Raw genomic sequence first — 15,168 nt, forward strand, 5'->3', positions numbered from 1 at the left:
CTCATATGCGTGACACGTCCTCCATCTGACGAGGCGTATATCGTACCCTCCCGCTCGCGGACGTGATATTTCTACAGCATAGAAGTGCGGTTAGTAACGGTTCAACAGCTCCATCAAGGAATAACTCGAAGAGATCATTTAAATATACAAGTAATGTGGCTCACATTTTTACCTGCGCCCTCCAACTTCCTCAGCTCCCTTGTAATACTATCGCCGAGTACATCGTCACCCTCGACCCCAATCCCCACATCCAAAAATAGGCCTCGCCCTGTCCCAGCGGTAGCATCGCCAGTACTTCTGCTCCTCCGCCGGCTCGGTCTCCCAGCGCCAACACCACCCACAACAGCACTCAATCGACTTGAACCACTTGCAGCATTCACCTCCACGCTCGCTCTCCCAACCCCAGCCGCACTCGGTCTCCCCAACCCAATCTGACCTGACGCTTTCGTTCTCTCGGGAAGGCGCTCAGGAAGACTCCGCCCCATGCCTTCCTCCTCTTCTCTCCTTCTCGCTTCCCTCCGCTTCTCCAGAATCATTTCCTCCCTTGAACGTATAGCATCCTTGGGTGGTGGTGTAGGCGCAGCCATAGAAGAGGCTCCGCTGATATTCCTCCCATATTCATGTTCTCGCTGGCCTTCACTGCCGGGAGGGGTAGAGAACCTTGGTGCAGAATATGAGTACAAGACCCCAGGATCTGTCATCGCACGTTGGACAGGCGGTGCTCTCATCCGCGACTCATTCCTCCCCTCTTCGTCATCGTCTTCCTCTTCACTCCCTATCTCAGTCTCCGTTCTCATCGAATCGTCCCCCTCAAACCTCCCTGCTCTCACCCCCTCCGTCACATCTTCCACCTTAATCCCTCCCCTCCCCTTACGTCTCCCAAGTTCTCTGTGGCTGTGATCCTGGTCTCTATCGTTCGCCCCATCTTTAGATCCCGCACTCCCCTTCACATCATCCATCAACCGGTCCAGCGCAGACCTCATATCTCCCAATTCCCCCACACCAATCCCACTTGCACTAACATTCCCGCCTCCACCACCGAGTGCGACGTTACTTCCGTTCCCAAGTCCAAACCCGATTCCAAGCCCAACCCCCTCCCCAAACCTCCCTCCAAAGTCGACATCTAGTTCCATCGCCCGCGATGCTTCTATCTCTCTAGCCCCTCCAACGACCTTCTTCTCGGCCTTCTCAATGGTGGCCAACTCTGCGCTCACCCCACTGACATCCGTTGTCCCCTCTGTCCCTTCCATAGACATCGATGTACCTCCACCTTCCAAAGTGGTAGTCTCCCCTCCCTCTTGCTCAACCATCGGCGACTCACTCCGCCTCCTCAACAGTCGTCTCTGCACATCTTCCCTACTTATCCTCGGCCTCCCCAATCGTGATCCAGACCCAGAACTGTTCAAGCTCCCCATACTCTCACTCTCACGCAAAGGTGATGCAAACCGCATGGCCGGCGAACCAGCACGAACAATTGGTGAGCCAGTCCTCACCACGGGCGATCCAGCACGGACAATTGGCGAGGCAGCCCTCACAATGGGGGACCCAGCTCTCACACCTGGAGACCCGGCACGTACGATCGGCGACGCTGACCGGCTTCTAATCACAATCCCCGACCTCCTCACCAAGCCACCTGGACTCGGCGACACCCTTCCCTCATTAAAGGTAGGGTGCGAGGGGGGATCGAGTTTGTCCAACACCGGAGACGCGGGCGACGTCCCCGAGTCTGCGCTCGTATACGATGTATCTTCGGATGTAGGCGGGGTGCTGGTGATACCAACCAAAGGCCTTCCACCGTCCTTCCTGTCGTCCATATCCATGTCGTCGAGACCAAGGCCATCGACGTGTGAGACTTTGTCGACCCCCATAGCAAGCTCCATCTCAAGTGCCGAGAGGGATACTTCAGAGTGTCCTATGGAGAGGTTGGCAGGGTCCATAGAGTCGGCGGAGGTGATGGAGGTGAAGGAGAGGTCGGCAGGGTCAGTGATGCGGGGAAGGAGGAAGGGATCATGTGTGTGGTTTGAGCTGGCAGAAGTTGTATTTGATGCGGGGGTTGTATTGGCGGGATTTGAGGACGTAGCGCTCTTATCTGAAATGAAAGGATAAAACTTAAGTCAGCACAATATCCTCGGTGATTAAAAAATAAACAAAAAACTATATTCACCTCCGGTTCCAATCCCAAGGTCGAATTTAGGAATCAATCCATCTCTTCTCGCACCTTCTGCGCCCTCTCCACGCTTGGCAGCTTTGGCTGGGCTGGGTGATGGTGGTAGCATCCCCACATCTTTATCTACCTCCTCCCCACCCCTTGCCCTCCTACTCGACTCGCGCACTCTCTCAGCATGCGTTGAACGGCCGAGCGGGACCGCTGAGTCCTGTGTAGACAGTGCTGGGGAGGGATTGCTCGGAGGTGTGGACGGCTGGACTGCTTCTATTCCATCTCCATTTGCACTTGCGTTAAGAGTCGGGCGTGGAGAGCTGAACGCGACGGGGGCGACAGAAGGGATAGATGAAAGGGCAGGCGAAGAAGCCGAAGATGAGGAGGCAGAAGTGGAGCGTTGCTGATGAGCCATTGCGAGCCTCTCGAAATGGTGAGTCCGGCCATAGGGTACGCCGTCCACTGCGTCCAGATCCGGGGGAAGGGATGGGGAGTGGGATGGCGTTGCTGGTTCGTCTTGGACTTGCAGTTGGCGGGAGAAAGGTGACGCAGAAACAGAGGCGGAGTGGATCATTGAGTCAACTATACCAGTGATACTGTCGTCTCCCTCTCCAAGTTCGACTGACTCGAAGCTGTCTTCATGTATATCATGTTGGCTGAGCTCTTCTTCGAGCGTTTGGCCTTGGCGAGGTGGCTCTATTGAATCGTTGCTAGCATCGCCCGTACTGTCAACAATCGAATCAACCGAGTCGTTACCATAACCATCTTCCTCCTCTGCGTCCGATACAAATGGATCGTCCTCGCCTTCCTCGCAGTCGAATTCAAGCACGTCGCAACGTTCGTCGAAAGTAACAGTTTTGCGCCTCTGGCGTTTAAATGTGCCGTCTGCATTTGGCAAGTCACCAGCCGAGCGAGGACCGTGAAGGCGCTTGGAGACGAGCGAGGGGCGAGTAGGCGTGCCCGACCTAGTTGGAGACAAAATTATGCTCGTCACGCCGCTGTGCAAAGGAGTGGGAGGAGGATGGTCTGATTTTGGCGGGACGGATGGCGGCGGGTCTTCGTTTGAGGGTAAACGCCTGAAAGGACTCTTCGTGACTGGTTCTTTCGCGATGAGGCCTTGAAATCCCTTCGACTGGCGTCGCTCGCGCTTGTAGGCGAATGGACGTTCGTTCTCAGCTTGTTCGTGCATAGACGACGGGCGTGGTCTTTTCTCTCCACTAACGTGACGGGGAGTGATGGGGAAGGGGGACTGGGGTGGGACATTCTGTGAAGTGGACGTAGGCTGTGGTGGGGTGATGGTGGTTGAAGAGGAAGAGGAGGATGTTGATATTGATGGGCGTGAAGGAGTGGGGATCTGGGAACGAAAGGGTGATTTAGAGACAAGGTTGTTTGTCCTGAGATGCTTGTAGCTAGAAGATGACCGACGAGCGACGAGGGGAAAAGGCGGGCGCAATGGGGTGGCTCGCTTTGCGATTCTGAGAGGGGAGGTGTTGCCGCCGCTGCTGTTGCTTGTGGACGACATCGAGGAAGTGGTCGTCGTCGCTGTGGACGACGATGGCGAAGGTCTGGTAGTGGGCGCGTGCGACAACGACTGGGCGGGGTCCTTCTCGTTCATTAATGAGATTGTGGTCAGAGCGAAAAACCATTCAACAATGGACCCGTGGGAAACGTCAGTCAACGCGTACGATCACGTGACCGCGTGGCTCATCGGTTCACCGACTCGACTGATCGACAGCAACTACGTTGACAAGGGTAAAGGAATGCGGGATATATATGCGACAGGGAATTGACGTACGCCTTTACATAGTTATTCAAGGACTGGACTGAGCTCCCTCTGGTATGCATGTCCTGTTTTCCCATTTTCTTGACGGCTTGAAGTTCCTCTTTGCAGTCACACTACCAAATACTTGTATGACGCCACCGTGACCAAACGCCTGTCGATCTTGATTTTACACCATTCTAAGAAATTTTACTCAAGGTTATCTGAGAATGACAACTTGTTGTTCTCGCAACTTAGCTCTCGACATTCGCTGGCTTTCTGCATCAAGGTCACACAATTTGCGTCTCCAATATAATGAGTTATTGTAGCTTCAAATGCAGGCTGCTGTAACTGCTGTTGCAACACCATACATTCAAAGCTCTATTGAAAGTGCCATCATCCGAGCTTTGAGATGGATCTGAGATGTTTAAATTATTTGTAAATTTAACATGGGACGAAAACAAATTCATATAACACCCAAAATTCCTTGGCTGGTCGCGATACAACCTATTGTGGTGAGGAGCATCTCTTGCGTTCTAACACCATCAAACACAAACCCCCCTGAAGCTCCTTCCATGTCCTGGGGTGGAAACAATGTTGTAAAATGCCAAGAAACCGTTGAATGATCGCGATGCAACCTACTAGTAAACTCCACCTTTCCACCTTTCCTCTTCCTTCCTCTCTACTCATCACACCAGCTATACCAGCTTTTCTTCTAGCCATGGGTGAAAAAGATCCATAAAACACCAAGAAACTATCGATGGACCATGTCAATGGTACAACCTATCTGCGTAAAAAATCCCCTTTTCCCCCTCTCTGGACCATCGTCAAAAACAAACACCCTGAGCTTTCATAGCCTAGGACGTAAACAAATCCAGAAAATGTCAAGAACCAGTCAGTTGGTCGATGTACGACCTATTAGCGCACGAGAAAACACCTCTCCCTTCAAGCTTATCTAGCTTGCTGCCGTTATCTTGAGCGGCCATCTCTCCATCTATGCCGTTATCCTGGACAACCTGACCACCAGCATGAACCCGGTCCAAAGGCGTCTGTGGAGCGTATCATCGCGTGAAATAATCCCGTACATTGCTAGAGGAGCCCGAAAATAGTCTGTGCCTTTCGCTCTCATGATCGTAGGTGTCCAGTCTTGGAAGTATCATCTAGATCATCTATGGTGACATCTGTTTCAGACTTGGCTTCATATTCTGGTCTAATATCTAATAATTTGAGGGTGTTGAGGGAGAAAAATGGCGAATATTTGGCAGGTGGGCGTGTAACGAATTCCAGTAACGCAGTGATAGATAGTCAATTGGAAAATCAAAAGCGCATACACGGACTATATGCACCTTTTTGCTCCTGTTATTAACCCAAAAAAAAACAAAAGCAACTGCGACAGAAAGCTGCATCATGAAAACCGGTATTTGTCCATCGTGAGCATTACAGAATGTGATCCTAATCTACCCCAGCGTCTCAAAATGTAATGGTTATTAACAACGTCAGCACAGTGACGCTAGTAGCATAAACTAGGCATAGTCTTCAACACTCGGTCTCTAAGTAGTTTTGCATTGTTCATATTCTAGGGACAGATGTCACGGTGTTGTCGAAGCCAGCACGTACCGAGTCGCGGCGTAAAACCAATATGATGTCCAGTACAGGTGCAGGTGATGCGGGTACCGAAGGTGTAGATGGCATATGCCCTGCTTCCCTGACATTACCAGCGAGGCAGCTAGTATGATATACCTGCGCGGATAATTCTAGAGGACACGAGTCATGAGAAGCGCGATGTGGATTATCCGTGCATACGGACGATGGACGTTGCAGTAAGTAAGGATTCTGTAAGTAAGAATTGTCAGGTGTTTGCGTATTGAATGTCGAAGACAATGACATGTGGTAGGTAGCGGACTCGGAATGTTTATATCTGGTGAAGAGATGTCTTAAGATCTTATACATCACTGACATTATGTGCGGTACGAAAAGACATCTACACACCTATTTTCAGTAATTCCTGGCACAATTTTGTTATCATGGCGACTGGCGAAAAAGTTGATAACTAGACGGTAGTTCTTCTTTGCTCCTGCTGTGAACCCAAAAAATGCAAAGAACATCGCAGCATATAACACATAAGCCCATCGCGAGAACTGAAAAGCAGCAGCCTGTTGACCTGCTGCCTTCCAAGTAACAGCTTGCATCTGTACGATTTGGGAAACATTGGCATGCTCAGTGCCCCATCCAGGCCACTGACACTACGAGCAATTGCCAAAATAGCAAGTTGCAACAGTCTAACACCAGAGATGCAAATGGAAAACTTTCACCGGTGTGCTCCAAGATTGAACAAAGAATCAAAAGGTAAAAATATACATGTTTGGTCTTTATCTATTCTTCACTGCTAGTCTTTGTGGGATTGCATTTCCCTGTCGCACAAAGGGAAAGATAAGTGGCAGCTCTGGAACAGCCAAAATTATCTGCAACAGTCAAAGAATAGGCTTACTGTGATTATGATGTTACGGTCATATCCTAGAACGGGATGGTTTGGCTCATCCCATAAAGGAATAGTTATGCGATATTAGACCCATTGTTTACCTTTTCACTCCCAATTATGGTCCGGAGCATAGCCATAGTAGGCTTTCAGTCAGCGCTGTGCTTTTGGTATGTCGCACCAAGTGATTTCGGCGAATGCTCGTAGTGTGAGTGATGGGAATTTGGGTCGCACTGACCAAGCTCCATAAGCTCAGAGCTAAAGAGCATACCGTCATCGTGATTGTCATTGACAGCAGGCGTTGAAAATATTTTCCACGTCGTTGGGTGAGGTTTGTGGAGCATACTCTCTGTTGCATCAATGTCCGAACAATGATGCCTATTATAGCGTCAGATTCAAGATGCCCGAAGCTTAAAGATGCCCCATTTACATCGTCACTCACCTGTGTAGACAGCAATAACAAGCGCCATTGTGAAGTTCCACACGCGAAGCAATGGATAAACGAGAACCGTATCATATACGGCATAGAAGCAGCCTATATCCTCCAAAATATAAAAGCGCTTGTACTGAACAACATATGCTATACAGCACAAAGTAAGCAATGTAATCTCGATATTTGCAGGTACCACCTACACAAGATAATGTACAAGACTGGGATCCCTATTACAATAAAATAATCACACAAGATTACTCGCCAATGCTACTAATCGGTGAGAATGAAGAACTCAAGAAAAATAATGTTTCACTTGACATACCCTATGTTCACTTTGACTTGGCCAAACCGTAGTTACATTGCTAGTGACATGATACAGATGGCGGGCAGTGTATAAGCACGCTGACAATATGCCAATGGGCCCACCTATCATTAACCTAGAGGCTAAAAGGGTCTTAGAAACGATAGCTACTCAACATAAGATGCACGAACATATATCACACCACACGGGTGCCCAATCGGTGACGTTGTTATCCCATATGATCGAATTCACAAACCCGTTGAAACAGAGCAAACCCGTCCATACGATGAAAGCACATGTACCAATATTTTTCGCTGCCCCATAAAAAGCATCAGCCTACTCCAGAGGAATAGATAAATATTTACTCGCCTTTGACATGATGTGGCAGAAGCATAGTGACTAGTGTAAACCCAATGAAAGCAAAACCAGAAAAAATGTGGTTTGCAGAAGCCATATTCTGGTGGAAAGCTCTTGAAACGCGGGATGCTTGTCTCTGACTCCAAAGCGAAAACAGGGCGATACGAGCTTCTTCATTTACGCACCCTATTTTATAGTATCACTGTGGGAACACATTTTGTCAACATCAGGATCTAACAGACAGATTAAAGCAATGAGGCCTTCCTGCTGGGATCTTCACCGGGGGACAGCTTTACCATCGGCCATCACGGTAGCGCCTAGCATCCGAATCTATATTCCAGTGTGTCAAACATGATGGTCAACAGCTTAAGGGTTTCAACAACGGGAACCCAACATAAACTTCCGCACTTGTCATTTCAAAGCACAAGAACAGATCCCGGTTGACCATAACTTTGATTTGAATTCGTTTATTTGACGCGCTCTAGGGCGTACACAGCGAGACTATTATGAAGCCCAAAGTCTACATCTGCTGAATGGCGGCGCAGAGCCGATCTGATGTCCAAGACAGGTGTGGGTTGCACAGGTATCGATAACAAAGTCGGCATATACTCCGCCCCTCTGTCTTCAGCAGTACCGTATGTGGCCTAATTTGGTTCTGATTCTATAATAGACTTGACATCCTCTTCGGATAGTTCATGAGGGTACGAGCCAGGGAACATACACTGTAAATCGTCGAGAGATATGCTTGATGGGCACGGTGGTAGGTGTGGACAGCCAGGTACTTGTGTGGCAGAAGTTGAAAGTGCGGGTAAGCGGCGGTCAGCAGAGGACTCAATTCTGGGTAATTGATCATGGCCATTCGATTAGCCATATTGATCTAGAAGTGAGAAGTATTATACAAACCTAGTCTCCTGGGTGCCCTTGACTAGCAAACCCACAGCAAGACGATAGTGATTCTTCGCTCCTGCAGTGAAACCGAAGAATGCGAAGAAAATGGCGGCATACATCACATAGGCCCACCGCGTGAACTGCAAAACAGCAACGCTCTGAGACCCCGATGCCTGCCAAGTATTGGCTGTGATTTGCACAATTTCAGAGATATTGGCGTGCTCAAACTCCCAGCTTCGCCAAGAATAAATGGGATTGTTGGCTATATCGCTCACGAGCAACCACAAGCTTGGCGGAAACGAGCACATGAATATCATGATGACCAGCGCCAACAGACGCCGAACATGCTCATGCCGCTGGATGAGTTCTTTGAAGCGGGATCTTCGCTGTATCAATGTGCGAACAGTGGCACCTAGAGTTATGTGGGTTTAAGAGCTAGGATATGAACATAGTATGCTCACCTGCATAAATGACAGTAATAAGAGCTATAAGAGTTAGCCAGACCCAAATCAAAGGGTACGTTAGTACAGTAGAGCCTATGGCGTAATAACAGCCTATTTCCTCGAATATGTAAAAGCGATTTACTTGAATGACGTAGGCTGTGGAGAAGTAAGCACCAAGGAAATTATACTCGACCAGTAAACATAACGTACAAAAGATGACAATTAGCGCTGGAATTCCTAGTACAAGTAGATAGTCAAACAGAATGGCTTGCCATGCCTATTTTTTGATAAGAAGGAAGAATCGGTAAAGTAGAAAATACACGTACCCGACATTGGCCTTGAACTCGCTGATTCGCAAATATATTTTTGGTAACATGATATAGATGACGAGCAATACATAGACACGCTGACGGGATGGCGATGGTCCCACCTAACATTAATCGGGATGCTACCAGAATATTAGATGAGATGATTCCTTTGACAAGCCAAGAGCACGAACATATATCGCACCACACAGGTGCCCAGTTAGTCACATTCTTATCCCATATGATTGAATTCACGAAGCCGTTAAAACAAAGAACGCCTGTCCATACGATGAAAGCACATGTACCAATATTTCCAGCTGAATAACAGTATATCAGAAAAAACTCAGAAAATAATACCGGGAATGCGCCCTAACCTTTTATATGGAGTGGTAGAAGAGTGCTGACAATGATAAACCCGATGAATGCAAACCCAGAGAAAACGTGATTTGTAGACACCATCTTTCGGGTTCAATTAGTAACGACTCCTGAAGTGATGATAAAGGAAACAAATAAACGCTACTACATAAACCTCTTTATACCACAAGTTATTGCAAAAACCGCTCCTTGCGCATCTGATGATATCAGTACCTGTCGAAGAATCAAAGATGTATTTTCACCGAAGGACTGCGGCAGAGAAATGGCAAAGATGCCGTGGTATTGAGCAGTGTTACACAGCAGACTTTCATGTGCCAATTTCTATCAGCGTATTGGAATGACTTGATGAACAATCATACGAGGTTCATAATTTGGGATTGTGTCAACAGGACCTTCACATAGAAGGAGCTTGAGACGAAAATATATTCCGGAATAATTGGTGCGTGCGAAATTCGATTATTTAAACCGAGAAAACACAGGAATTGAACAGCACACTTGCAAAAATAAATTAGCCAGCGATCAGAAAGAAAAGGTCGAATTGATGAGTGCTTTTATAGCTGGCTCATACCAGGGACACTGAACAAAGGAACTGCACGCTTCATAGGAAAGTGGCAGTGTCCTCGACGTTAAGATTAGTATCTACAAGGCTGTATGACCCCCATCCAATAAATGCAAAATACAAAGAAGATTCAGACTACATGGCACTGGGATACAAGCTGAGGAATACGCTTACTGGCTGGGTGGTATTACTGTAAACAAGGGGCCTTATATTTGTAGCTCCTTGGTACAGTCTCATCGATCTACCATCGGAAAGTACACGCCAGCACACATGCCAACTGACCAAAACACCACTGGGCCTTTGGGATGCTGGACGAATCGCCGAAACCCATGTTTCCAGAACAAACCGTGATACGCCCTCCCTGAAATACCGCCGAGACCAATATCGAAGCGAAGGCAGTTCAACAAAGTAAGAATACATTGTTCTTTTCCACAGACAAACATGGTCCTATAGATCATCTCTTTTCACAGTCCTTGCGGTCAGTACCTCCACCCCCGTTTCCGTAATCCTGAAAACAATAAAATATCAAAAAGGCAGTACATACACTCGGGGATGAAAAAGCTTACAATAGTGTGTCCTCAAATTGCGCACTTCTCTTACCATCAATGGTCGTAGCTGTCCACGAGTCATTCCAGTGAGCAACGTCCCAGTTGGGACCCAAATTGATCATCTATCAATGTGCCGGAAAGAACTTGGGATCAATATCATAACTGAGTAGTGCCCATGCTTACAGGTTCGATAGTAAATGCCTGGTTAGGTCGCTAATTAGCGCTGCTTGAATTAAATGCTGCTCGTGCAACTCACCATACCAGTCCTCATTGTGCCCACGGCCTTATTCTTTGAATAATGCGGTATGTCCGGAGCAGGGTGAAACAGATCATTGATTCCGTGACCAGTGTAAGACCGTACAGAGGAACATCCATTCGCTCTTGCAATAGGTTCACTGATGATTAAAGTCAGCACAGTAACGGCCGTTAATTAAAAGCATTAGTACTAGCATGATTTTACCAATATCGCGGAATAATGCCCCCGGTTTACAGATTTTTATGGCTTCATCAAGACATTCACGGGTGACCTTGATGAGCTTTGCGGACTCAGTATCGACCTTTCCAACGGGGTAAGTTTCGTTAAGGTCCCCATGAAAACCTGCGTCTGTGTCAGAAACGGTGATGCAGCAGGTAAAACTAATTCGCCAGGTTACCGTCATAATAAAGAGTCACGTCTAACGAGCAGAACCATTTATTTAAGTACAAATATATCAGGGACACGATGTTATCCTACCGATATTGATTATATCGCCCTCCTTCAATTTTCGTTGGTCAGGAATACCATGACAGACGACCTCGTTCACCGACCTGGTATCATCCAAGGTTCAAAAGATTCTGGATAAAAAAGGGCTCAACACTCACGTGCACACAGATTTTGGGAAATTTCGATAGTTGAGGGGGGAAGGATATGCGTTTCTTGCTATGATTGCTTCGTGGACGATAGCATCAATGGCATCAGTAGTGACACCAGGATGTACGTGAGAAGCAGCAATGTCAAGAACTTCTCGTGTAAGCTAGAAAGAGAAGAGTTCATTAGCCGGATGAACATTCACTACAGGCCAGCTGTAACAGCAAGCACAGTCAAAAAAAACTCGGAAATATTCTAACTGCCTATGTCCCATCGAAATCATGAACAGTTTACCCACCCGACATACGGTTCGTAATTTATCTTGTTCCTCAATGGACAAAATCCGTGGCGGTTGACCTCTCTGTTTAATTTCTGATTTGGGCACTCCTGAAGGTAAATGAGAACAGGCGTGTTGGTTCAGAACTCTTGTGGCGGCGGCGGTTTGAAAATGAATAGGCTCCTACCATCTTCAGCATAGTCAGGCCTGGGTATGTGATCAGGTACCGTACGCATTGGCGAAAGTGGGTATACCGGTCTCATTGATCCAGTATAATCGTAATTAAAATAAGGGTTATAAGTCCCATCTAGCAAGTATGTGAGCATACTGCGACAGCAAGATGATGAAAAGGTTTGAATGCCTTTTGCAGGGGCGTCAGCAGTGGGAGGTGCACGTGCAAGATCATGGATGAACTTGTGTGATTTCTATACATTTGACACACATGCCTGTATTAATGACTTAAACGACATGGCGAAGAAAATGATATACCCCTGTTTGATATTGATCAGAGCATTGTCCTTCCTTCATGCATCAAAAACGAACGTACAATTCGCCTTGAAGCACTCTTGTTCGCAGAAGAACGAACCTCTGATACCAAGCCTGCCGTGATGAAGCATCAATTAGGATATGAAGATCGATACGAGACAGCTGCACACTTATTGCATGTTGGACATTCCATCCGCGATGGTGGGTTTCCATTTGGACAGTTTGAGTTCTGGCACGCAACAGTTGCACTCATGATTATTATGACTGGCTAGTTGACTTCAATAGAAAATATTCGAATGGCACGTGGTCTACGAATATTTCTCTCACGTGTCCTGCGGAGCGGACTAATAAGTTTGGGCCTTGCAATCAACATCGTGATGGCCTACAATGAAGTGAATTTCCGGGCCAGGGTGCAGCTTGTAGCTTGAAGGCGCTCCAGTCACATTGTGCACTCACCTCGTGGACAGTAATGACTATTTCGATTACAAAACCTTATTTTCCACAACATGAATAGACCTGATTGAATAAAGAGAGTGGCATGGGGGGCAATGGATTGACGAGAATCGTTTCATATATTGTACCACCAACTTATCGAATCAGATAGATGAGCGAGACTTCCCGCCGGCATCCTCGCAGAGGATAGTCTTTATTTCATGCGACTCAGTACTCAGCCATGGCAGAATTTGCATTCATTGGAATATATTACAGTATTTCAAATACGATGATCATCATCTTGATTTTAAGATAGGCTCAGAACGCGAACCAGCCATATGATTCTATAATGGTCTTCACTAGGCTCGAAGCAAAGGGATGCACCCAAGTGACCCGTAAAAACACTCAGCAGGCTAAACATCTGCTGAGTGGCGGTGCAGAATCGACATGATATCCAGGACGGGTGAGGGTTGGACAGGTATCGATGGTAAAGTCGGCATATGCTCTTCTCCCCTGTCTTCACTACTTCTGCAGGTGACATGATCTGGCCTCAATTCCAGATTAGACTTGAATTCCTGCTCAGAGAGTTCATGAATGCACGAATCACGAGATCTAGAGATGCGTTGCAGATCATCAAGAGATATGGCTGATAGGTACGGTGGCAAGTAGAGACGACCCGACGTCCGTCTAGCAGATGCTGAAAGTGCGGGTATGCGGCAGCTAGCAGCGCGCTCCATCCTGGATAGACGTAGGTGAATATAGTTGTTAGTGACCGGCGACATCGCTTAAGCTAAACGCTATACAGACCTCATATCCTCCACGCACGAAGCTCCCGAGTCACTACGATGGCGGAAGAAGGCGAAAACAAGACGATAATGCCTCTTCGCACCTGTAGTGAACCCAAAAAATGCAAAGAAAATGACGGCGTATATCACAAAAGCCCATCTAAAGACCTGTAAGGTAGCATTCTGAGCTCCTAAATCAAGAATGGTGAATTGTTCAACGTGAGAAATATTAGCATGCATTGAGCCCCAGCCAGGCCATGGCAATGCTGGATTTTGGGTAACATCATTCACGATATTCCATATACTTGGCGTGAACGAGCATACAGGTATTACGATGACCACTGCTAATAGACGCAGAAACTGATCATCATGTTGCATGAAGGCCTTGAATCGTGCTCTTCGTTGAATTAGTTTCCGAACAGTGGCACCTAGAGGTCCGTTTGGTTTGGCAGCGTTAGACGTAGTCATACACAGTACTCACATACGTAGAGGGCAACAATAATGCCAATGACTCCTGGCCATACCGTAAACAGCGGATAAGTGAGCGGAGTGTTTTCTAAAGCATAGAAGCACCCTGCATCCTCCATGATGTAAAAGCGATTAAATTGAATTGTATAGGCTGTGGGATTCTGAGTAACAAGTATGTCGACACCAACAGAACCACTTACAAAGGACGATGCGCAAGACTGGGATTCCTAGTACGAAAAAATAATCGCGCAGAATGGCTCGCCAAAGCCGCTGGTTGGTGGTGAGAAACTAAGCAACTAAACTGAAACTACCGCATGACTTACCTTGTGTTCACCCTGTGCTCTCCGATGTGAGATTACATTACTGGTGACATGATAAAGATCGCGAGCTATGCATAAGCACGCTGACTGTATGCCAATGCCTCCACCTATCATCAGCCGCGAGGCTGTCAAAATATTCAGAGGGATATTTGCTTGCACTAAAATGGACGAACATATATCACACCACACAGGTGCCCAATTCGTGACGTTATCATTCCATACGATTGAGTTTACGAATCCATTAAAGCAAAGTAGGCTTGCCCATATGATAAAAGCGGATGTGCCAATATTCCTTGCTGTATCAAAGCACGTTAGGTCCCCCGTCCCCAATGAAGATACAGATGAGTATTTGCGAACCTTTTATATGAAGTGGTAGGAGTATGTCCATCAAGATAAACCCGGTGAATGCAAATACAGAGAAAATATGATTGGTGGATACCATTTTGTCTAGAAGGCCTGAGTTTTGACTAACCCACGAAACGACGAGAGGTATATTCTACTGCAAAGAGCATCTCTTTTATACCGTCAATTGGTAGAGGGCCGCTCCATGGGCTTCTTGACGTATGATGTTATCAGGATCTATCGCAGTGACTGAACAGCGCCATGTATAAACACATCAGGTTTCAAGCGCCATTTATGATTGGGTTTCTTTTATCACGGCGATGAGCAGTGATTCTGAGATGCGCAATTCATGCTCATATTGAAAGAACTTCCGCATGTGGGCCGTTATGGGAGACGGAGGAAAGACTCTAAGGGATGCCATGCACTTACTACGACCGCAAAAGTCTGAGCGGTCGAAAGTCTCGAATACAGCAGTTCAGCAGCGGAGAGGGAATATTGAATAAGGAGAGTTCTACCCACTTGCGCTGTTAAATTTTTATCATACCGAATAGCCTGGTACTATGTCCGAGAATTGATGTAACTGTCAAACCGTTCTGATTATGGGAAGCT

At 47.2% G+C, this 15,168-nt stretch overlaps 4 protein-coding genes across 4 annotated transcripts; all 4 read right to left on the reverse strand.

Annotated features, from left to right (window-relative positions):
• Positions 1-4,801: 4,801 nt before the first annotated feature.
• Positions 4,802-6,106, reverse strand: SERLADRAFT_436335 (uncharacterized protein; the record flags this gene model as incomplete). The annotated part of the gene is made up of 3 exons (XM_007316626.1): positions 4,802-4,966; positions 5,535-5,835; positions 5,907-6,106. The coding sequence occupies 3 exons, from the start codon at positions 6,104-6,106 to the stop codon at positions 4,802-4,804; spliced, it is 666 nt and encodes a 221-aa protein (XP_007316688.1).
• A 2,022-nt stretch (positions 6,107-8,128) lies between these two features.
• Positions 8,129-9,863, reverse strand: SERLADRAFT_414531 (uncharacterized protein; the record flags this gene model as incomplete). Its single annotated transcript, XM_007316627.1, has 7 exons — positions 8,129-8,206; positions 8,423-8,784; positions 8,834-8,971; positions 9,026-9,092; positions 9,142-9,245; positions 9,315-9,437; positions 9,495-9,863. 7 exons carry the CDS (start codon positions 9,577-9,579, stop codon positions 8,129-8,131), a joined length of 957 nt encoding a protein of 318 aa, XP_007316689.1.
• Positions 9,864-10,501: 638 nt separating this feature from the next.
• On the reverse strand, positions 10,502-12,465 carry SERLADRAFT_385274 (uncharacterized protein; the record flags this gene model as incomplete). Its single annotated transcript, XM_007316628.1, has 14 exons — positions 10,502-10,562; positions 10,621-10,724; positions 10,786-10,803; positions 10,859-10,997; positions 11,053-11,200; positions 11,256-11,276; positions 11,336-11,409; positions 11,464-11,615; positions 11,748-11,836; positions 11,914-12,033; positions 12,088-12,151; positions 12,216-12,217; positions 12,274-12,326; positions 12,383-12,465. 14 exons carry the CDS (start codon positions 12,463-12,465, stop codon positions 10,502-10,504), a joined length of 1,128 nt encoding a protein of 375 aa, XP_007316690.1.
• A 592-nt stretch (positions 12,466-13,057) lies between these two features.
• SERLADRAFT_436337 (uncharacterized protein) lies at positions 13,058-14,659 on the reverse strand (the record flags this gene model as incomplete). The annotated part of the gene is made up of 7 exons (XM_007316629.1): positions 13,058-13,382; positions 13,452-13,857; positions 13,911-14,048; positions 14,098-14,167; positions 14,221-14,342; positions 14,391-14,513; positions 14,575-14,659. The coding sequence occupies 7 exons, from the start codon at positions 14,657-14,659 to the stop codon at positions 13,058-13,060; spliced, it is 1,269 nt and encodes a 422-aa protein (XP_007316691.1).
• Between the last annotated feature and the right edge of the window lie 509 nt (positions 14,660-15,168).

Source organism: Serpula lacrymans (genome assembly GCF_000218685.1).
Source record: "Serpula lacrymans var. lacrymans S7.9 unplaced genomic scaffold SERLAscaffold_5, whole genome shotgun sequence".
In the NCBI taxonomy this organism is placed as follows: Eukaryota; Fungi; Basidiomycota; class Agaricomycetes; order Boletales; family Serpulaceae; genus Serpula; species Serpula lacrymans.